Source organism: Coturnix japonica, chromosome 1, assembly GCF_001577835.2.
Source record: "Coturnix japonica isolate 7356 chromosome 1, Coturnix japonica 2.1, whole genome shotgun sequence".
NCBI lineage: Eukaryota > Metazoa > Chordata > Aves > Galliformes > Phasianidae > Coturnix > Coturnix japonica.
Window position 1 is genome coordinate 79,694,353 of NC_029516.1, and position 23,500 is coordinate 79,717,852.

Here is a 23,500-nt window from a genome sequence, read left to right on the forward strand (position 1 = left end):
ATTTTTTTTATGCAAGTTCAAAGCTACACATGTAGGAAAATGTGAGTCATATTCCCAGTGTAGGAATGATTTACATTGAGAACGAAACAAGGATTAACCTGTGTATTCTATTTTGCAGGTGCCTGATTCAACATTGTGGGAAAATGTATCGAATGAGGAGTGGTGTAAGAAAACACTACATGAAGAAGCAGGAGTTTGTTTCCCAGTTGGCCTTAAATCATAAAGCAGTCTCAAATTACTAAAGAAAACATGACCTTGATAAAGACAAAGCACATTTTCTAGACAGAACTCACAGAGGAGTAGTGGGAGCTCTGCAGCTTTTGAATCCAGGAAGGTTGCTACAAAATCCCCAAAGTACCAGTTATCCAAAAAACCACATCCATTCCAAATGTGTGATTGAAGCTTAGCGGCACAGTCTTTCTAGCACAAAGGTCTAAGGAGAACAATGCATACAGCTGAACAGGCAGAGAAAGCAAAAGCATTAATTGCCTTATAGAAGTAAAACAGCTGGCTCTGTAAGCTGCTTTAGTTATGAAACATGGTTAGAGTTTTCTTCATCCACTCAGCTTGGAGGAAGTCATTCAAGAATGTGTCACTTTATGCTGAAATGTGTAGAGGAACTAAATGTTCTTTTTTCAGAGTTTAAGTATGTGATTCCATTATCTGCTAAAAAGTGGAGCTCACTTAATAAACCAATACTTGGAATCTGAAAAGAACAATGCAGAAAAAAAAAATTAACGTGGATGGAAAGCTCTAACAGCAAAAAGAAAACCCAACCCTTGAGGTACAGAGCACGCAAGCAAGAAGTGCATTGGTGTGATATTAAGTAAGTTATGCAAAGCGGAAATCAGATGCATGCAGGAGAAGGCCTTTACAAGTCTGTGGTTAAAGTACATGTAGGGTGTCCCATAAAACATCTGATTTACATACAGGAAGGCTATTACAAGCAGTACATGCACAAGTTCTGTGAATATTAACAAGTGCAGAGGGTTAGGCTTGCACTACAGGAGAGAGTTTGTTTTTATGCAAATACAGGGATCTTTCAGTTGCTATTATGACTAAAGAGAACTTGAAAAGGTTTTTTGTTTTGTTTTGTTTTTTAAATTCTTTGTTTTAAAAAAGAAATAATGACAGACGAAACCAGGGGATGTGTGTCAAGGTAGAAAAAAGATCAGGAAGAGCTTATTTCGCACATGTGGTATTACCTAATGGTGGTAGGTCACAACTCAATAGTGTAATAAAATATTTGCTGTCTAAAAGAAGGGAGAAAATGTGCATCAACTCAACCTGAAGATACAGTACAACCGTATCTAGCAGCATCTCTTGAGAAGGTAGCCTTTCCCAGAAGTTAGTGAAGGAGCTAAGTTAATGTTAAGCACTTTATCCAGCAACTGACTGTTCATAAAAGCGATCACAGAGTTTGTGAAGGTAAGGATTTTTTAGTCTTTCACCTGCCTAGATCCCAAAGACAGGATGTTTGGAAGCATGAGTTGGTGCGAATGATCTTTATGGTTCCATTCCAAATCAGTTTATTTGATTCTGTGAAACCAAAAAGATACTGTTACAGTTTTTGATCTCCATGCTCCAGAGGTGTTGCAAACAAGCACATTGTCTAATTAGTGTGTTAATTTATCTTCTAATAACTCTCTTATATCTTGCCATAAAAGTTATTTTTGAAGTCATACTCTGTGTTGTTGTTACCTGAAAATATTTATGTGATTACGGTCACAGAAGGTCCAATGATGAAAAATGGTGTGTACAAATGAAATCAGCAGAGAAATGTAGAACAGCAAAGACCAACTGTTCCTGCTCAGCTGTTTTGCTTCCTGAATAGTTCATCGCAACATCTGTATGACTTAGTAAGATGATCAGCTTGCTTAAAATGAGCTGCATAAAAATTAATGAGTAAAAAGAAACAACACACGAGGTAAAGATTTGCTCATTGTAGTAATGGCTCACACTTGCAAACTTAAGGGTTTCACTGAAAGATAAGCCCTTAAATAGTTCTGGAACTTAATAGTTTCATTAATGCCTCTGCTAATAGTCCTCTGTAAAGGTGCAGATATTTGCATTAATTCTGCTTCCTCCTTCCTGAGAGGTAAAAAAGAAAACGAAATCAGATTTATTTTTATTTTTATTTTTTGTAATTCTGGTGTGTTTTTTTCTTTGCCTTTCCTTTAAGTTGGATTAACATAAAAGGGTATAAAATTATGATCACAGATATGCGTACATTACATTGATATCAATGGCTGGCCCACTTTGAGAGATCCTTGTGACATTTGAGGCACCAAAGAATTTTTTATTTTTGCATTTGCGGAAAAGTAGTTTAAATGTGTCATTCATATATATTGAATACACACAGTCTATATGTATATTTACATATATGAATACATATGTGGCGCAAGTGGTAGAAGTGCCGCTCTGCAGCACAGAGGCTCGAATCCCGGGGGTTGGACTCGATGATCTCTAAGGTCCCTTCCAACCCACACCAGACTATTACCTATTAAAACATTTCAAATACAAGGGACTGTATCAGCAAAATGCACTTTCACGTTTTTGGTTGGTTTTTGTTTTTTGTTGTTTTTTTTTTTGCTTCAAGCTACCAACTATGAGTAATTTATAAGGACCCAGTTAACATCTTGAATGTTCCCAGACTCCCCGTTCTTTGCTTAACATCTGTTAAATTTGCTGAAGTATATTTGGGTGGTGGTGGGGGGGGGAAAGAAAGGTAATTCTAAACTATAGCAGTTTTGAAAATCTGGGAACTCAGTCAATAGATGTGACAAATGTTTGTGTAAAGTCCTTTAAGTGTACCTTGAATCTTTGGTGCTTTTTACATTTTCCTGGAGCTCCGTGTGTTTGAATATGCTTTAAAAACATGACTGAAACTTGTGGTTTTTTCTTTTGGTTTAAAGTGTGTAGATAAATGCATCTATGTATGTGCATAAACTGTGACCATAATTTTTTGTACCTGTATTAAACTCATTTTTGTTCAAAGATGCTTTTCTTGGACACCACCATTTGTTTATACCACGTGTTAAGAATATTCACACGAGAGAACTGAAAGACGGAATTCTGATGTAGGTGAGCATTAGGTGTCACTTAATGCCTATCAGAAATATCTCAAATTGACTGCAAGTGGGTGGTAAAATGTTTGTTTTAAGTAAAGATTTTACTTCAGAAGACACTGTATTTTCTTTAAACTGTTTTCTAATACCTGTCGGTGTTCTCAGATAGCTGCAGTATTCACTTACAAGCAAAAAGATCTAATATGTGTGGGATAATTCCACATATTTTCTTAGGATTCTTTAGTATGTTGAGCATTATCCTATACTAAGCCTGCAACTTTTAGGTCTGAAAAAGGTTGTGAGTCTAGAATTGTAAGGTTTAGTCCCAGGCGTTAAACATATAATGGGAAATAATTCATCAGGACTTGATTCAGTAAATGCTGGAGTATGTGTGTAACGTAAGCATGGATGTTTATGAAAATTGGCCTCAAGTTACACACGGACCTAGTAGCTTCACTGGATCAAAGTTTGTGCATTGTATTGCTGATGATCATGTTTCAATAGCGCTCCTTCAGGTGGCTTCAAATTGGATTTGAAGTTTCATTGTAAACATCAGTAACCTGCTGACAGTTCACTGTAAAGGTCATGCAAGCTCTTATTCTCAGAGTTGCCACTTGGGCACCTTTCACAAAAGAATATAATTATTAAAAGTGGTCATATCTGTGGGGGAAAAGGTCACTGGTACTTTGGTTCTTTAGCCATATTCATTGAAACTATATAAATTGTATAGTTTGGATAATTTATAATATTAAACTCTGTGATTTTTTTAATATCACATTGAAGGTTCAGCTGTACTCATTTCTTTTACTGTTTAACACCGGCGATATGGACGGAAGACTCAAAGGGGGGTGGTAGTGTTACTATTTTCTTAATTTATTTGGTACTGTATAACACCTTTCTGATTAAATGCAGCGTATGCATTTCGGGACTCTGTTAATTTGTTACAAGCTGTTACAGGTTCAGCAAGAAAGGAGATTTGTGCTTCCTTGTTGAATGTTAAATTATTTTCCTTTGCATTTTCTATGAGAGTACAAATTAAAACTGAGCCATCAAACTGCAATAAATCGACAGTAGTGTTTCATTTTAAAGAAAAAAACCTTTTTGTACTGTACATAGATTTGTTCAATAAAACGTTGTCTTTGTTGTTGATAGAAAGCGAGCTTGTCTTTTGGGGGATCTGCTCTGTAAATACCCACTGCAATATCTGGTCGAGCAGCGAAAGCTTCGAGCGCACTCTGAACCTTAATAAGCACCAACCCCACTGCGAATACTAAGTCTCTTGGTGAATCTCCTTCTCTGGAGACATTCAAGACCCACCTGGACGCCTACCTGTGTGACATGGTGTAGGGAGCCTGCTTTGGCAGGGGGGTTGGACTCGATGATCTCTAGAGGTCCCTTCCAACCCCTACAATTCTGTGATTCTGTGAATTCGCTGGCTGGCCGAGGAGCCTGAGCTCTGCTTGTGAGCCGGGGCGGAACCTTAAGTATCGGCCGCTGTTTCCGCCTGGTTTTTATACACCAATGGACCGCTGGGAAGCTGGTGTCGCTAGGGTTGTGCGGTTGCTAGAGCTTCGGCCGGGCCGGACGATGGCGTCGCTGGGGCTGAGCGAGCGGGAGCAAGCCGGCTGCCGCGGGATACTGGAGCTGCTGGAGACCGAGGAGCTGATGGCGCTGACGGACACCGTCACGAACCGCCTGGTACATCCGGAGAACCGCCAAGGTGTGCGGATCCCCCTGCGGCGGGCGGCCTTCCTGTTCGGTTGCACCCATCTCAGGGCGGGGGAGTGGGGCCCTGTCCCTGTGCCTGAGGGCGGCGGCGGGGGTTGCTGTCCGTGGGGCCCGTGTGTTCCCCTTGGCCTCTGGCCGATGGCAGCACCCGGCACAGCGGCGGAGGCGAAACGGGGCTGACACTGGTGAGATTGGAGCGGCTCGGGGCCTGCATCCGTGCCAGCAGCACCGGTGTGCGTGTGCCTGCGGGTTTTCTTCAGCCTTCTTATTTTTTTATTCATAGTGATTTTAGATTAATGAGGCACTCATTCTGTTCTTCAGCTATGCTCCATAGAATGGTTCCAAGCTGCACCAGGGGAGATTCAGGCTGGACATTTGGAAGTATTAGTTCTCAGAAAGGGTAATCAGGCACTGGAATGCACTGCCCAGGGAGGTGGTGGAGTCACCGACCATGGGAGTGTTCAAGAAACGTTTGGATGTTGTGTTGAGGAATATGATTTAGCCGGGAAGTATTGGTGATGGTTGGACTGGATGATCTTCTAGGTCTTTTCCAACCTTGATAATTCTGTGATTCCATTTCATGTTTGATCTTAGTGTTTGTGGATATTTAAGTTGCTGAGAACCCAGTTTCGGGTTGGGTGAAAACTGGCTGCCACAGCAACTGTAAAGATTCAACTTGAGTTCCTAATTGTGCCGCAGAACCTTGCAGCTGAGCATTTGAATGCTGTGTTTTGGTGCACTGTCATTGTATTGCTACACCTTATGCTTTCTTGTATGGAGGTAAAACTGATACAATGCCCTTTTCTTCAACCTTCATCCCCCCCCCCCACCCTGCCCCCTTTCTCAAACTACTTTGCAGTGTCTAAGAAAAAGTGTAAACTTCTGGTACAGGATTGTTTTTCAGTGTAGGAGAAATCAGAGATGACCTATTTTCTGTCAACTGTTTATTCTCAGGAAGTATTTGAATACTTGTGTGTACTTCAGAACGGCAATATTTTCTGCCCAGGTCACATGAACTATTCACTTGATGCAGAAATTAAAGACTCAAATTGCATGTTCAGAAGAACCTGAAAAGATTTGTCTGGTTCTTCTTTCTCTGTTTAATCTTCCTTTCAGGAAGACAGGTAGTTAATAGGCTTATTTCAAAATATCCTAGAGCTTTTTTGAATGGAAAATGAAATGGAGCAACTGCTGAGTGAAGGTACAGTATGGTGGCATGAAGCAGCAAGCCTTAAACACTCTGCCACGTTAGAATCAAATCAGCTTATTTTGAAGTGGTGGCAAGCCGTGTCTCTGGGATTGTGGATGAAATATATTGTGAACGAGGATCCTTATGCTTCTGAAGGCAGCTGGAGTTGAACATCTCAGCCTACCTGCAAAATATTGGTAGTTTCATTCAGAAGAGAAATATGCATCCACTTCATCAAACTTAAATAAGACATGGCTCCAAATGGTTATGATAGTGGTAGCAGGGATTACAAGGTCGGTAGGTCTTCAGTAAAACCAGAGCTGGTTTTTGAATGTCTTCCACAAGGCTTTTGGTATCTTCTTGTAACATGACTTGTATGTAGTTACTTCAGATTTCAGTTTGCAAACAAATTTGTAGCTATTTGTGGTTCACTCAGCATTAGATATGCTGGGAGGTGCCTATCAAGAGCTTAAGAAACAGCAGAGGTTTGTGTTTTAATTGCAAGAGGTACAACCGCTGACATCCATTTCTTCACTTGCAGAGGCCATTCAGGCCATCTTGATTTACAGCCAGAGTGCAGAAGAACTTTTGAAACGAAGAAAAGTGTATCGAGAAATAATTTTTAAGTATTTGGCAGTACAAGGAATTGCAGTGCCTCCTTCCTCTGAGAAGCATCAACTCATTGCCTGTGTAAAGCAGTACTGGGACGAGAAGCTCACATCACATGTCTCAGAGTCAGGGGAGAGAACAACACATGCAGAGGTGAGTGCTACTTTCTGAAAGACCTGAGGATACAGAACAAGAAATTCTAATGTAAGTCCAAAGTGAGGCTTTTTGCATGTGTTTGAGAAGGTACTGAATTTCTTTTTCTGTTTTCTGTTTGCTTGTTTGCTCTTATTAAGCCATTTAATGTGTTGTGCCAGTGTGTCACTTGCAGAGTGTAGTATGAATGCCTCCTTGGGCAACCTGTTCCAGTGCATCAGCACCCTCTGGGTGAAAAACTTCCTCCTAATATCTAACCTAAACTTCCGCTGTCTCAGTTTAAAACCATTTCCTCTTGTCCTATCATTGTCCACCCTTGTAACCAGCCGTTGTCCCTCCTGTTTATATGCTCCCTTCAAGTATTCTTCATGCTTTTAATTTTAAGTTGAACTGCAAGCTAAAAATAGGGGATGTTGACAGATAATTCTGTAGGTTTGAGGATAACTTGAAGCAGTGTTAGTGGTTGGAAACCCTGCACAGTTCCTTGCTTGCTTTAAATGTGATGAAGGCTCTCAGAAGTTTTACTTTGTGCTTGGGATTTTAAGTCTTTTGCCGGCCATGCCAGGGATTAGCATTTGTAAGGGCTTGTTAGAAAGTGCTCTCGATGTTTCTAGAGATGGTGCGATCAAAACAGCATTATCTGTAAGCAGTGCTGCTTCTTAGGTCTTGCAGTTTATAGAGAGCACGTTTTTGAGGATTTTGTCATTGAAATGTAAAGCTTGTAGCAGTGCCAGTTCTGTGCTGATTTGCCTTAAATTTTAGTAACACTCAGGTTAATTTGAAGTTCAAATTACCACATTTAGCCAAATCTCTGTGTTGTAATGAACTTTCAGAGTTTTATTATTCCTGGATCTCTACCATGCAGTTCTCAATAGCCTTGCTCTCATAAGAACTGTATATCAGCGACGTAATGAGCAACAGCCCCACCAGCTGGACTGTTTGAGCTCTGTAGCTGTTGGTAATTAAATGCAGGGAGCTTTCCTCTGGGGTTAGCTGATTAAAATGAAGATTTAGCTGAGAATTGCTTTTAAAACAATGTTTTATGTGTGTGTTTGGAAAGAAAATTGAGCTTCTGCAAGAACACTTCCAGGTATTCACCCTATGGCAGAGTTTTGTGATTGAAGATAGGTAAATGAAGTTCTCATTTACAGTTCAAAGTGTTTGAAAACATTCATGAAGAAAGAGAAGTTCAAACGTTTTCCTTATTGTATACATATGATAGAATCATAGGCTTGGGTTGGAATGGATCTAAAACATCTTTCTTTGCCTTTGTTTTCACTTAATCCTTTTGGTCCTCATTGTGTTGAAGACATGAGTAGCAGAAACTTACATAACAGAATTAGAAATTAATTATAGTTTCTTGTTTGATAGTTACAGGATTTCTATATAGAAGCCTCCAAACTCATCATACTTAGTTCTAGGAATAGACTGACTGACAAACACTACAAAACAACTTCACATTCAGTTCTTTTTCACCTTACACTTGGAGGTCATGTGTCGCTACATTGGGAAGTCTTGAATGATTTTCTGCCTATTTGTAGGAATTAAATAGACTCTTGGAACCATACTTGAACATCCAATTGTTGCCTTTCCTATAGAAAGAACTGTCTTTATAACCAAATTAAAAACCTGTTATAAATATTTAACTTCTGACCAACTTGTTGCCAATCTTCTTGCACTTCATTTTTACTTTTCTATGTGCACTTGGAGACATAAGAAAGAAGGACTGCAAAGAATGTGTTTCTTTTATTTAAGCCAGGCCCATAATGGTGTTAAAAAAAAAAATAGACTAAATACTGACAGAACTCTTGGTGTGGTTTGCCGCCCTCTTCTGGTTTGGATGTTGTAACATGGTTGTTGGTTCCTAATTGATACTCAGCTTTGCTACTAGCTGAGAGTTTGTCTTCAAAACTTTACACCTGCTGCTCTTAATTTTCAGTTTCAGCAACTGAACGTTAAGGTCAGATATTATTCTGAAGTATTTTTTTTATCCTTAAGTCTTAGATGAATGTTAGGAGTGTTGTGTTCTGTCAAACAAGGTAAATGATAGCACTTTCTTTTCAAAGTGTAAAGGCCAGCGAAAAGTTACTTGTCAAAGTACTTTTTGCACTGTGAGAATCCTGATCTCACAGGGGTGGTTCCAAAAAATTTCTCCTGCCATTATTTTGTTATCATGGAATCACAGAATGGCCCAGGTTGGGAGGAACCTCAAAGATCATGAAGCTCTAATGCCCTCGCCACAGGCAGGGCCACCAGCCTCCACATTTAACAATACACCAGGCTGCCCAGGTCCCCATCCAACCTGGCCTTGATCACCTCCAGGGACGGGGCATCCACAGCCTCTCTGGGCAGCCTGTGCCAGCACCTCACCACCTCCTGGTAGAGCCAGGATTTCCCTCTTGGATTATGAACTGCAGACCAAGTCAGAACTGCGTTTCAAAGAACCTACTCTGATTCTTTAGCTGATAGGTGATGACTATCTTAAGAATTAATTATTTTTTTCCTTGTTGTTTTCTTGAGGTACTCTGTCTCAGAGTGCTTGAAGATTTATAATGTTTAAAGTAAGAATTTAAATGACTTTGGACTGTTCAAACTGCTAAACTCACATGGTAAGACTAAATAATACTAAGAAAAAAATATTCTTAATTGCAGAGTCATGAAAAGAGGCAGAAGGCACAGGATGATGTTTATAATCTGGGAAGAGAATTCTGCCAATGGTTTTTTGAACTCCTGAATTCTCAGCATCCTTTGGGAGTCAAATCTGAAGAAACGTGGGGACGGCAGCATTTCTGGGAGAATGCCAAAATGAAGTTCTGTTACAACACAGTAGAAAAAAACATGGAAGAATATAATGGTGCAGAAATGGTGAGCCTTCGTCTGCTCTCATTGGTTAAAGAAGAATATCTTCTATTCAACCCTAACTTGACTGCCAATGGACTGAAATGTGCCATGTCTCGACATGGGTTGGTACTAGTAGCAGTGGCTGGCACAGTACATAGAGACAACGTCTGTTTGGGTATCTTTGAACAGATTTTTGGACTCATTAGGTGTCCAATTAGTGGGAGTACCTGGAAAATAAAAATTGTGGATCTTAAAATAGTTGGACAGAATGCTCTGGAACCTGGAATGCAGATTGACAAACCCTCCATCAAATACGAATCAAATCAACTGCAAGAGTGGTGCGATGGGAGAGAATTGGCAGTGCTTGAACCTCACAGATACTGAGCAGTGCTTTCAAAACTGAGTGACTGATGGTGGGGGGAAAAAACCCATACAGCACTTATGGTGCTTAGTTGAAGGTTGGAATGATTGCAGCAATGTGGTTTTGTCTCTTTCTTGAGTCAGATTTGCTGGATGACAAATGGAAATGGAGAATCTAAAGTATTCATACAGGTGATGGTTTGGGGTTACCTTTCTGACAGTTAACAAACATTTAAACATTAATATGTAGACTTTGTAACTATGGTTGGGAATGGAGTTACTTACAGAATGAGGGTATGTCTGATTATGGGAAGTTTTTTGTCAAGTTGGATGACCTTGAGATCACAAGCTGCAAGTTGTTTCTTTTCAGGAAACCATTTTAAATTCCTGCCTGAGTTATAAGAGAACGTCCCTACTAATGGCTTTTTGAAGCTGGGACTGGTGAATGCCTGAATGGTCCCCTAAAACTCCCAGGAGAACCATCTGCTGAGTTGGGAAATTTTGGAGGGAACGGGCAAAATGAAACAAATTGAGATGCTGCCTATTCATTCTGAATGTGATTTCTTCTGTAGCCAGCAGTGGTAGTTTACTGGGACAATGCAGAGATTAGCACTGTTGGAATTTGTATCCTTCATTTTCTTTCACTTTACAGTTCCACCACTGAGATGGTTTCCCAGGCATCTGTTTCTAGCACTGCTTCTTTTGGATCGAATGTTAGATGTTTATGACTTACAGACATAGTGTCTGAAGCAAATGCTTTGATAATTATTTTGTATATACTTGCAACAGAGTTTCTAATATAATAATGGTAATTTTTATATGTTTTCTCAAACTTGGAATTTCTGTCTACTCCTAACTGCTGTAATATGTTGTCCAGACAATGGGAATTTACAACAGGTGGTGACATAAAATAAAGAATCTAAGTTCTACTGAAATTATTGCCATTGTAGAATTCGACTGCTTTTTACAATCATTTTTTTCCCCCTTTTTTTTATGTGATCTCTGGATATATTCAAGACCCGCCTGGATACCTACCTGTGTGATCTGGTGTAGGGAACTTGCTTTGGCAGAGGGGTTGGACTCCATGATCTCTAGAGGTCCCTTATGACCCCTGCAGTTCTGTGGTTCTGTGATAAATGGTGAAAGTAGATGAAAACTTCTAGCATCTCATTTGGTTTATTTAGGAGTTTTGTTTTTACTTTATAGCTTTAGCAATACAGGTAGTGAAAATGGGAATGTTCCATGTAGCACAAGAACACTTCTTTTGTTTTTGATGTGTTTGTCAAAGAAGACAAGTGGGTGAGGGAAAACAAGAAGATTCAGGTATGCGATATACCAAGAAATACCCAGAACTGATTTTTGCAAACAGTCTGAATCGAAAGTTGTTTTTAACACCAACCGAAGGAAAAAAAGATCTGAAACAATTTATTTTCTAAGCAAAAGTTCAAATACTGTGTTGGAAATGTTCTTTCCTGATTAACAGCTGAGCTATGACTTACTCAGCTACTAATTTATAATAAATAAACACCAGCCTGAGATTAAAATTCGGAAGAAATGGTTTCCTTGTGTGTTGAGAATTGCATTCTTTGTAAGGTGAGGACTAAAGCCAACCCAAAGGCCTAAACGGGCACTTTTTCAACATTCAGAATGCAGATCTGTATTATAACAACGTTTGGTCTTTTGCAGGATTGTAGTTTCTAGCTGGCAAAGTAACTTTAGTCTGTGTTAAATATGAACGTGACGAAGGGTGTAGTTGTTCATTACTGCTGTAAGTAGATTTGATGTGAGCTGTCCTCTTCTTCTGCTCAGGTAAGTGTCCTCGCTGCTTTTTTCTGTTGGCATTACTGATAGTGCTTCCTCTGAACAAGAGGGAGTGAGGACTGGTTAAGTTAAAACTAGCATCCTCAGCAACTCTTCTGGCTGACCAGCTGTGACAAGGCTGGTCACACCAGTGCCCGTGTAAGGAACAGAGAATTTCCTTTTTTTGGTGCCAGCCTGAACTTTTCTGGAATTAAATGAGTGGTCAGACAACTGTAAATTTCTATTCTGTAGCAGAGTGGAATAGATGACGTGCATTTTACTGATGACCTGGTGGTGCAGCTGAATGCTCTCGTGGTTGTCGATCAAGCTGGTAAGATCTTGTTCAGTTATTCCAGGTTGCTGCCATAAAATACACAGGAAACAGCACAATGTCTGCTCTTTACAGTCTCACCACTTGTGCATTTGGTAGGCACTGACACTTGGGCAATGGTGAGTAATTATGGCTTCGCAGTTATGAACTGGTGTGACTTTTTATCCTATGATACACTTTTTTTTTTCCCCCAAGCCTGTTTTTGCTCTTACAAAAGCATACTGTACCCATTCTAAATGCATTTTATCTTTGCTTTGAAAAAGGTTACCAGTTTTGGAATGATGGTTCATGCTTTCCATTTGGAAAGGAAACACAACTGTATAACAGTATTCAATATGGAGGCTTAACATTACATATAATGTGCAAACGCTGCTGTTTTCCCAGCATGACATTAATTGGAACTGCACTGTTTTCTTGTATCGGTCTTCAGGCATCACCTGCTGCCACGTTTTTTAGCTTGTGACTGACTGCTTGATCTTTTCAGTCTGAACTGAAGCAGACACTTCAAAAAGAGAAATAGGACACTTCAAGAAAACAAAATAAAAACCCTAAGCTAAATGTGTTGTTTCTCCCACAGCTTAACATTAACAGCAACTGCTGTAAACAGTTTTCTCCAAATAAGTTTAATTTTGAACTGTCAGGCTCTTGTTTTCAGTCTGATTCTCCAACGCAGGACATGTGACCATCCCACCTTCTGTACAAGGCTGACATCATTATAGAGAAGCTGACAATACTAACACTGCTGAGAGTAGGGATTGTGTACCCAGCAGCAGGTGAGAGGTAAATTCATTTAGTCTGCCCACCTGTGAAGACTGACAGTATGCAGGTAAATAAGACAATTTATATGGGCCTGTGTCCAGGAAGGCTGGAGGGAAAGAGTTGAGCAGCTGTGATGACAGCAGATCTTGGAGTGCCTTGTTAATGGAGGAAGAGAAAACATTGAAGAGCAGCATGTTATTTACACGACAGAATTGCTGCTAGCATTAAACTCCTTAGTCTGAGATGCTGAGTTTCAGCTCGTGACTGATGTGAATTTCAGACTCTCTCCGCAAAGGTTAATAGCACGTATGTTACACAAGTAAATTTGGAATGCACAGTAATGCCAGTTAATTGCAAGGATCTTCTTTTTCAAGCTCATTCACAGCTGCTAGTACTAGAAAGGAATGACCTCTTACAACTGTTAAGTTAATAAACAGTGCTGTAATCCTTGTCCTGTCTCCAGGAAATTCATCGGCTTGATTCAGTCAGGCTTTTCACTGCAGGTCTCATAGCATTTTGGTGACATCTGGTGGCAGATTCATTGTTTGCCTGTAGTTAGTACATTAAATCTGTGTAGCCTTGCAGGCACAGCCACATAAGACTTGCTGTAGAGAAAGGAGAAGAGCTCCTCTGAACAGTGCCTGTTTTATCCCTGTTCTGGCATTTTAGATGCTGGACATTAGCTGGGGCTTGGTTGCCTTGATCAAAGAGAAGGCTTGAAGGCAATTCATTGGCCCTCAGTAAAGGGCACATGTTTTAAAGCTCTCAGCTCATCAGCAATATCAAGTTGTGATACTCGGAAAACCTGTTGTTCTAGAGCCGGGGAGGGAAATACTATGGTGATAAGACTTCCTGGCAATAAGATTTTAGCTGACTTAGCGTGCATTTCTTTTTTTTTCCCTGCATCTGTTACACTGTTTGTTGTTGTTTGTTTTCTTTTTAGAATGTCTTCCTCGAGTGCCTGGGATCTTGAAGGCAGCACAGCTGCTGTTTCTTACTATTGCCTGTGACTGCAAATCTTAATCACCTCCTGGATCCAAGGGGAAGAAGATCACTCTCACTAAGAGCTAGTCTGTGAAGATCCTATTTTTTATGGAGAGGTTATGGTTCAAGCTGTATTGCTTTCAGTTGTAAAACTGAAGTAAAAAGCACCCAGAAATCGACTGTCATTAGTTGTTAAAGCAGCCATAGGTGTTTTTCATGTAGGCCGTTGCTGAGTTGGCCAGGCAGGTTTAAGTAGTTGCAAGAGAGAGGGAGATTGGAATACAGCCTTGAAGACAGATCCCTCTTCTGTATTTTGTCTGGTTGGACTGAGCTCTGGATGAGGCAGGCATCTGGTGCAAAGAGCAAGAGACATGTAACTTGTGCACACCCGCCAGTTCTCTGTGCTTGAGTGCATACTTGCAGGGGGAATAACATCATGGTGCATGTGCAGCAGTAAATCACTCATTTTAAAACACATAAAAGCCAAAGCTTCTCATCTAGATTAGGTTTTGGTGCTTTGCCAGTTTCCACAAGAGACTAGCAAGAGAAAGGAAATAGCATTTTTGAGTAACTTGACTGCAATTTAACAAAACAAAAGAAAGCTCATCTCTTATCTCAGAGCTTTCTCCCTTGTGAGTTTATGAACCCTACCACATGCCTGGTGGATGGCTTGAGAATCTCAAAAGGGAAAGCAGTTTCAAATGTTTAAAAATGGTCAGGAGCAGCCTTTATGAGAGTAATAAGTGAGTAGACTTGTATTTCCCAGCCTGGAGAGGTCATCAGTCTCTGTGTTTTTCCTCTTTTAATATGTCTTCTACACTTTACCACTTACTTTCTTTACCTCTCATTCTTCATCAGCTTGCAGTACCTTAGCTGTCTTGACAGGCATTTTTGGTCTTCTGGTATTTTGCCCAGAGAGGTTATGGATGTTCCATCCATGGAGGTGTTCAAGAGCAGGTTGGATGGGGCCCTGAGCAGCCTGGTCTAGTACCAGATCTGGAGGTTGGTGGCCCTGTCTGTGGCAGGATAGTTGGAACTTAATGATCCTTGGTGTCCCTTCCAGCCCAAGCCATTCTATGATTCTACAATGATTCTATGATTGTGATGTGGATGAGTTTTGCATTTACATTCCTGCCGTTTCTCACAGTTGCTGTCCTAAAGCAAACCATGTACAGCACTGAGTACCTCCACCGTAAGAAGGATTTAGTTCAAGTCAGGTGGCTGCTTTAGAAGCAAATATCACAACTGCAGCCACACACACAATCAGCAAATTTTCATTCTCATTACAAAGGATGCTTGAGGCATGTACTCCAGTTCCCTTTTGCACAGGACCAGCATGGAGTTAGCTGGCAGCAAGCCCCCACATTTATGAGTACTTTGCATGCTGCTGGAATCTCAGCGACAGCTGTTTCATGCTCCTGTTGCACAGCACTGTTTGCTAATGTAAACGCAGCTTAAGGGTGTTGAAAATGGTATTATAGCCTTCTTAGGACCAAATTAAATTAGTTTCCAACATAATACATTTTTAAAATGTGTGCGTATGTATATTTAACAAGCCTTTCTCGCACTTTATAACATTCCCTCACTAGAATTACATTTCACGTGCAGTAATTGTCAGTTCTTCTTTAACAGCAATAAGCATAAGACATCACGTCAGTTCTTGTTCATCTATTCCCTTTTCTCAGTTCATTAGTATTATTTATTGCCTGGCCAGATTTTGGGTATTAATGAATTCTTCTCGAAGTTTGCATTCTTTTATTGAAATAAATTGATCCTTTAATATCTCTGCAGCAATTATGGGTTTAGATGTAGTTACACAGTACTCTAGCTCTAACAAGATTAGTGGTGAGAAAATCCCATTCTGAAGATTAGTGTGATGTATTGAGTTGAACTTTAGGATTTGACTCCGGTGTTTTCATTGTGGAGGTTTATTAAAAGAAAGCACTTTGTCTTCAATTACTCGTTAGATGACATGCATCTGAAAAAGCTCAGGTGAATAGCCTTTTTCTTTCTCTTATTCTTCTTATGAAATTAGAAACTGCAAACATTCTCATCTGTGGCACACATTGTCTTAGCTTGGACAGATCAATAGAGACTAAACTGCAAGGTCTATGAGTTCTCTTTACTTCCTATTGCAAGGGGACATAGTGGCATAGATCCTCCTCAGCCCCAGTTTCAGCAAGGATCGTGCAATGCACGCACCCTTTATGCCTCAGCTGGGGGGCAGCGAAGGACTGATAGAACTTGTTTTCACTTTGGGCACTGACTACTAAGGTGGCACATAGGAACAGGCTGAAACGCTGCAAACCTGCTTTGTCAGCAGCTGATGTTATGTAGGTCTGTGTCTGTTAGAACTGCACCTCCATAAAAGATTCACAAGCAGTAGAAGAAGAGAAGCTGGGAGTCTTCTAAGGTGGGGGCAAATGTGATTTAGCATTGAGTTTTGTGGACTAAACTGTTTCAAGGAATTTGTATATAACCGAATATACTGCCAACTAATGCAAAGTTCAAACCACATGTTTGGGTGTGGAAAAGAAAGAAAACAAACAAAAAGCAAGTAAGGGAGCCCCTTTCCTCCTCCCCCTTCCTTGGGGTCAGCTTCAGTCAAACACTATTTCTGCCCCCTTCCTGCTCTCTGCACCTCCTGCTTTGGTCATCTGTCTGTGGGTTGTGGTCCTTCAGCTGTGTCCCTTTGGCATGGAGCTCCTCCTTCTGAGCATGTCTCTAGTGATATCTGCAATGATGGTGGCATTTTGGGGCAGCTGTGTGTTGTTTTTGAGCACATTTGAGCACAGAATCACAGAATAACCCAGGTTGGAAAGGACCTCAAGGATCATGAAGCTCCAACCCCCTGCCAGGCAAGGCCACCAAACTCCCCATTTACTAGACCAGGCTGCCCTGGGCCCCATCCAACATGGCCTTGAACACCTTCAGGGACAGGGCATCCACAACTCCTCTGGGCAGCCTGTTCCAGCACCTCACCACTCTCTCAGTAAAGAACTTCCCCCTGACCTCCAACCTAAATCTTCACTCCTTCAATTTAAAACTTTCCCCTTGTCCTGCTGTTATCCACCCTTTCAAGGAGTTGGCTTCCCTCCTGTTTGTAGGCTCTCTTTAGTTACTGAAAGACTGCAATTAGGTCATGCCACAGCCTTCTTTTCTCCAGGCTGAACAAGCCCAGCTCCCACAGCCTGTCTTCATAGGGGAGGTACTCCAGCCCTCTGATCATCTTTGTGGCCCTCCTCTGGACCTTCTCTAACAGCTGTCTGTCTTTCTTGTACTGGGGGCGCCATACCTGGACACAGTACTCCAGTACTTACTGCCTGGAAATCCTGAGCTTTCTGCCTTGTTTACAGACCTTTCTGCTCCCAGTGCCACCCTAAGCCAGTGACACATTCCTTTGCAAAACTTTAACACTTCCAGTATGTCCCATGCCCAGTGTTTTGGTGTGTTTGAAGAAAGTTTTTGCCTCTCTGAGCTAACTTTGTGCTCAATGTGAAGGAAGCACAGCTCTGCATCTCCTGCTGGTGTGCACTGTTTGCATACGGCAGCACAGCACCAGGAGCTCGGAATTTCCCTTGTTGCACCACGAGCTGTAGTTCATTTCAGCAAGAAAATGCCTTGGATATCTGTCCTGGATGTGTTTGGGGAAAAACAATTCCTCTCACCTGTAAGGAGTTTTGTACGAGTGACAGTGGTTGCTCAAGTCACCTGCTGCTCCTCAGTCTTCGATGTCTATTTTTAACCCAGCAAATCCTAACTAGGTTAGGTAGACTTGCCAGGTACAGAGGTGAGCACTGCAGGTACTGTTGTCTGCAGAGAACTGCTCTCTGCAGTGTTTCAGTTTTTGAACAAAAATAAAATTAGACCAGCAGGGTACAGCTTCAGATCCCAGAAAGTAAAGGGCTGCTGGGTTGAACTTTGCTTTGTAATGGGTGGGTTTTTTTTAGGGTGTAGTTTGATCTCTCTTCTCTCATGTAGAAGCTATCAGATGAACTGTGTGCACCCCAGTGTATGGCATTTAATATATTTTAATTTCAAGTTCTCAATTTCTTGAGGTCATTCTTTTATTTAGGTGTACATGCAGCCTGCTGTTCTGTTGGTCTTCTGTTTTCTTATGGACTTGCTTGCTGTCTGCTTTTCTATTCCTGAGCTTTTGCACTTTTCTTCTGAAAAGAAGCTGCTTTGTGGGGGAGTGTGCCAACCTATAAATGCTCATTTGAATGCTGGAGTGCCATCACTTGGTGCTGTCTGTGTGACCAGGTCTTTCGGTAGCTGCTATAAGGAGTCCATCCTCACAGGCTGCAGTGGCAAGGTTGGGCCGCTGCTGTGCCACTGCTGTGTGGGGGAAACTCAAACCCTGTGCTTTGTGGGCTCTCGTCACCCATGGAAGCAAAGAGCAGTGTACGTATGTTAGGAGGTGTCTTTTTTATGTCTTTACTAGGTTTTGCCTCATGGTGGTACCCTGCAGAGATGCAGGCTGCACGTGGCTGATGGACACTGGTGCTGGCCCTGGCTGGATGGTGAGGGCTGTACTGTTTTCTGAGGAAATGGGCGCTTTTCAGGTGAGGAAATGGGCACTTTTCAGGTGATGTGCTGTTGGAAGAGCTGTGATCTAGGAGTGCTGAGCTCACACGGGAGCACCGAGCTCAAACGTTTAGTTCCATTTCAGTCTGAAGGGCCAGCCAGAGGAAGGGGCAGTTCCCAGCTCCACTGGTGTGTGGGTGCAGAGAAGAAAGGTCCCTTCTTCCACACCTCCAAGTAAAATAGGGATCAGAAGGACAAAACTGGCTTCTTCCGTAGCTCTCAGCAGCAAAGGGCTTTGCTCTGGTCCACTTGCTTCATATTTGTGAAGAGAAGGGGAAAAAAAAGTATTAATTTGCTGTCAGATTGTGGAGACAAGCTCACCGCGATCCTATTTCGATAGAAAATGTGTGGTGGTGTCGGGAGGAAAGCTTTCATAAAAATCTCATGCCTGAAAAAACGGGGCTTGGAAAACCAAACTGCAATCTGGCGTGTGTGACTGCGTGGAGGTAGCTGTAACTCATTAAGAAAAGGATTAGTGCAGAGGGTTATTAGCTGATACTAAAACATCTCTCATAATTGGATGCATTCCTTTAGTTGTATTTGCCTGGTAATGCAGATGAATGAATTCTGGTTCGATCAAAGGCCTGACACAAAATTTACACTGTAAATTGCCAGGAGGGATAAACAACCCTCCAACCTGCTCCCTTTTGTCAGCAGTTGGTGCTGGTGACAGAAGGGAATGGAGGGATAACGTAGCCATTTGCCTGGTGACATCAGGCTTCTTTCTGCTTCTTGAAGCTCATTCTAATGGCTGTGGCTTTGGTCAAAGTAATTGGGGGCAGAAACATCATCAGTGGGTTTGTACTGGGGGAGAAGATGATGGTGAAGCTGGGAGAGAGCTGGGTGTGGATAAGGGGCCCCTTCCCATCACTTCATCCTATGGTAGGTGTGGTGCTGGCAGGCAGGAGGGATGGCTTTCTTAAAGAGAGCAACTCCCAGAGATGATTGGAAAAATACTCTGAGGTAAAGACGAGGATCCTGGCCTGTCTTCAGCTCGATGCTTTTTCAGAGCCCTGCTTCACAACAGCTGCGGTTATAACACAGTTTTGCAGATCTAACACTTCCAAGATGTGGAAAATAAAATTCAGGGTGAATTTTAAGAACGTAATAGAAATAACTAGTGTGACAGATGTAGATTTAGGGTAGTCTGCACATTCTGAGGGATTTGTTTTTAATGTGAAGCATGTACCTTCACACTCCAGAACATGTGCTCCAGTTCACCGACAGATTCGCCTTGCACAGTCCCGCTGGAACATTGGCACTCATGCCGTCTATAAACAGACAGTCCAGGTTTGTGTCTGTCAGAGCCGCACTCCATTTTATTTACCGCACAGTCTTTTGGGGTGGGAAGGAAGGGAATTAATCAGAAGGAGCAGGCGGTTCTCCCTCCCTCCTGCTCTTTATTTATTTATTTTTGTACTTGAAAGCTTTCTGAGCTCTTTATTATTCCCAGAGTTCATTTTTCTTCTTTTTTTACTTTCTTTTTTCTTTCCCCCCCCCCCCCCCCCCCCCCCCCCCACCCCCCCCCCCCCCCCACCCCACCCCCCCCCCCCTTTTTTTTTTCCTGAAAGCAGCTGATCTCAGCAGATGAGACATGAGGCAGTTCAGAAGGCCATGGGGATGAGGAACCCTTGGGATTCCCCTGACTGGAGCGAGCAGGGTGTGGGGGATCCCAGGATGTGGGGCACTGATCCATCTCCTCACCCAGCCATCTGCTATCTTTGCTGGCACTCTGCTGAGCTGATTGCTGATGGGAAAAGGCATATGACATGGACTTGTAGGGTGGTTGTGGGGAACTTGCCCTTGTGTGTATCCGAGTGAGGTGTGTGTACTTGTAACTGTCTGCCTTCTGTTTGGCAGATATTATGAGGACTGAAATCACAGCATACATGACGTGATGGGATCGTTCATCTGCACTAGTTCGTAAGTAAGGAAAAGCCCTACCAACAAGAATGCCTTGGCAAAAAAAGATTTGACTGTTAAATGTTTACTTGTTAAATGTAGAATAATGGTTTGGCTTGGAGGGGTCCTTTAAGCCCATCCATCCCCAACCCCCTGCCATGGGGAGGGCTGCCAACCCACCACATCAGGCTGCCCAGAGCTCCATCCAGCCTGGCTCTGAACACCTACAGGGATGGGGCACCCACAGCTTCTCTGGGCAGCTGTGCCAGCGCCTCACTACCCTCTGAGGAAAGAACGTCCTCTTAACATCTAACCTCATCTCTTTAACATCTCCTCTCTTTTAGTTAAAAACCATTAAGGCAGAAGTCTGGTCCTTCAGTCCATGTGAGCAATGGAGCTGCTACGCCAAACCAACATCCATAAAAGCACACTTCATAACCTCTCCCTGGGTGGGTGAGCTACCACGCACGGCTCATCATTACCAACACAGAACAATGCCCTGCACGGCTGAAGTTCGCACCCGAAGAACGGGCACGGAACTACCTGCAGAAAGCTTTCAATAACCCCTCGCACAAGGAGCAGCTCAGAGCCCATCAGGAGGCGCTGAGCAGGGGAAGGGAAGCCCCCACGGCCGTCAGCTGGACCGCTCCGAGAAGGAGCGGTGCGGGCAGTGCCGGCAGCGGGCGCCGAGCGGCGGTGTTGTCCCGCGGCCGGGCTGCCGGCACCGGGGCTGTGACACCGGCACCGAGCTGCCACTGCCGCACAGCGCCGCTCCACTGATGATGCTTCCGACACAGCCCAGCCCCGGTGTGTGAGGTGAGCTCTGTAGGTGGTGTATAATGTTCTCTCAGCCTTGGTCCTACAGGGGGGAAAAAATATAATGAAGATAAAATGAATTGTTGCAATTAATATATGAAAGGATAAATTATATCTGCAATGCAATTACAGCATCCACCACCTATGGTTATTGATTAAGCTGAGTTTTATTCCATAAATAAGAAGAGCAGGAAATGGAAGTGGGTGCTATCCATCCCCATGTAAGGGCAAGTGCTCTTAGATCCTGCCTGTGCTGCTCCCCCCCAGTTATGGCACAGAGCAGGGGAGGATGCAGGCAGCATCTCCTCCTCTCCCTCCTGCAGAACCTGTGACAGGTGTCGGGACAAGCCCCCATATCCAACTAATGGCCCAGGCTGAAAGACCAATCCTGTTCACTGCTAATATTGCAGCTGAAACTGTCTCTGCAGTGTTCTTTTGAAGACCTTACCCCATGCAAGGATGTCTACAGCTCTCACAGTCTTACTCAGGTCTGCTTTCCCTCCATGCACAGTGACTGGCACAGAGAGGGGCAGCAACTCTCCACCTGCGAATGTTAATCAAAACCAACCAACCAAATAGCCCAGCCCCATCCCTCGGCAGTAAAATCCAGTGGGTAACTGTTAAAAGTGGGTAACTCGCGTCACATCTTAACCCATCTGAACCCGACACCCAGTTCTGCCATCACATCTTTCCCCACTACTGGGCTGATCCACCAGTGTCTGCATGGCACTGCCTCCCCTCAAGGGCTCCTGTGCTGCAGAGCAACATGTGCTACACCACAGAGAACTTACTGCCTGAAGCTTCAGCCCCAAGTTTGTGGGGCTTTTTCTTTTTCTTTTTTTCCCCAGAGAAACAACATTGGTGCCGCTGGCACTTCACATCCCACTGCAAAGCCCTGCTGTGAAGATGACAAGCTTCAACCTGGGGTACATCCATGGGAACGCGGCTGAGGGGCAGAGCCTTGTGCTTTCACACTGGAAAAGCAGCATTTGCCAGAGGAGCAAGGAGCCTTCACCTTGGCTCCAACCCACAGGCTTTCTTCAGAATATTCCTTTCACATGGAAATTCTTGCCAAGTGAAGATTGCTGGCGCTGACTGGCATGTCAGCCATGGCAAAAGACACTGGGGTTTTGTGCACCAGTTGGGTGTACGTGACACGTAGGAAAGGAGAGAGCTTCGTTTTGTGTTGGCTGCTGCAATCGGTGGGCAGCACGCAGGGAGCCTTTGTGGAAGGGGTAGTGGAGGGGGGGTGTGTATGTCAGAAAAGAAAGCTAGATTTATTAGCATTAATTCCAAATAATCAGTTTTCTGCTGAAGGCATAACCACTGATCTCAAATTTCTCTGCCTTGGAGTTGCTACTTGAGTCTCTCGCCTGCTCCACGTAAAGTCCTGGCCAAGAAAGAACACCTGCATTACCTCCGCTGCACGTAATTTATTGAGCCAGCCTCACCACAATGCCTTTTTTGTTTACCATCACCGGCAAGTCGGAAGTCCTTCCCAGAGTAATGTCTCACGTGTTGGCTTTCAGTTAGTGCTACTGTGTGCCATGGGCATCTCTAGAAATACGTTCCAACAGAGAAGACCCATGTGGAAGACTGGGAGGGCTTCAGACGTGCTTCTCTGGTACCGTCAGGGAAGGCTTAGACCTCAGATGTTGCAGCCAGGCACCAAGCAGCAGGAGCCTGTGCTATGAGCACATGGAAATGCCTGCCTTACGTGTCTGCTCTGTCTTCAGCACATCACAGGAGCTCTGAATCTTTTCTTGAAAAAGCCAACTTATGTATCAGGGGAAAAAATATGATCTATGTTGGCCCCTGTGCCTGGCCACAGTGCACCTGGATGTGTGGAACTGCTGTAGTGTAATTAAAGGGAAATTAAGGGGGACCCACTTCCTTCCAGACCTCCTCGGTGGCTCTGGGGTCTGGTTTGGATGGCTGAGCTTTGCCTTCCGTGGATTCCTCTGTTCTATTGTACAGTCCCTTCCATTGGGTTCTCAAACGTGAGCTGGTGCTGCAGAGGCCCCTCCTCATCTTACCTGAAAGGTTTTTTGAGAACTTTATTTTTTTTCTGAAAAATTATCAGAATTTGTTCATAAGCAATATATAAAGGTCTGATTTTGTGTATGTTTTGCCATCAGATTGATTCTTCTCTCTCCTTGAAACATCCATTTTCTTTTCAACTTGTACTGAATAGAAAATAAATTCAGCCTTTAAAAAGGAAAACAAAACCAAAAACCACAGGTATATATTTTAGGGTTTCCTTTCCTTCCTTCTTGAACAAAAAGCGTTCTCATTTAAATTCTCTGGATGTCTGGAAACTGATAGAGAATGTAACCTGAGCTATTGAATTTGGTTGCACTTTAAATTTGTCAG

The 23,500-nt window shown here is 42.8% G+C and overlaps 2 protein-coding genes across 4 annotated transcripts in view; both read left to right on the forward strand.

Annotated features, from left to right (window-relative positions):
- Positions 1 to 4,223, forward strand: part of ZNF654 (zinc finger protein 654) — a 37,617-nt gene extending 33,394 nt beyond the window's left edge. For all 3 annotated transcript variants that reach the window (XM_015878594.1, XM_015878597.1, XM_015878598.2), the window contains one exon: positions 119 to 4,223. In XM_015878594.1, coding sequence (XP_015734080.1) covers positions 119 to 126 — 8 coding nt within the window. In that variant the 3' untranslated portion in view covers positions 127 to 4,223. The remainder of the gene's footprint in view (positions 1 to 118) is intronic.
- Positions 4,224 to 4,463: 240 nt separating this feature from the next.
- On the forward strand, positions 4,464 to 10,883 carry C1H3orf38 (chromosome 1 C3orf38 homolog). Its single transcript, XM_015878610.2, has 3 exons — positions 4,464 to 4,788; positions 6,527 to 6,747; positions 9,400 to 10,883. Exons 1-3 carry the CDS (start codon positions 4,590 to 4,592, stop codon positions 9,970 to 9,972), a joined length of 993 nt encoding a protein of 330 aa, XP_015734096.1. The 5' UTR covers positions 4,464 to 4,589; the 3' UTR covers positions 9,973 to 10,883.
- The last annotated feature ends 12,617 nt before the right edge of the window (positions 10,884 to 23,500 follow it).

Excerpts from the sequence above, each read along its gene's own strand:
- C1H3orf38 (XM_015878610.2), top strand. The coding sequence starts at position 4,590 with ATGGACCGCTGGGAAGCTGGTGTCGCTAGGGTTGTGCGGTTGCTAGAG. Across the intron at positions 4,789-6,526 it reads ACATCCGGAGAACCGCCAAG|AGGCCATTCAGGCCATCTTG; the intron begins GTGTGCGGATCC and ends CTTCACTTGCAG. Across the intron at positions 6,748-9,399 it reads AGAGAACAACACATGCAGAG|AGTCATGAAAAGAGGCAGAA; the intron begins GTGAGTGCTACT and ends TCTTAATTGCAG.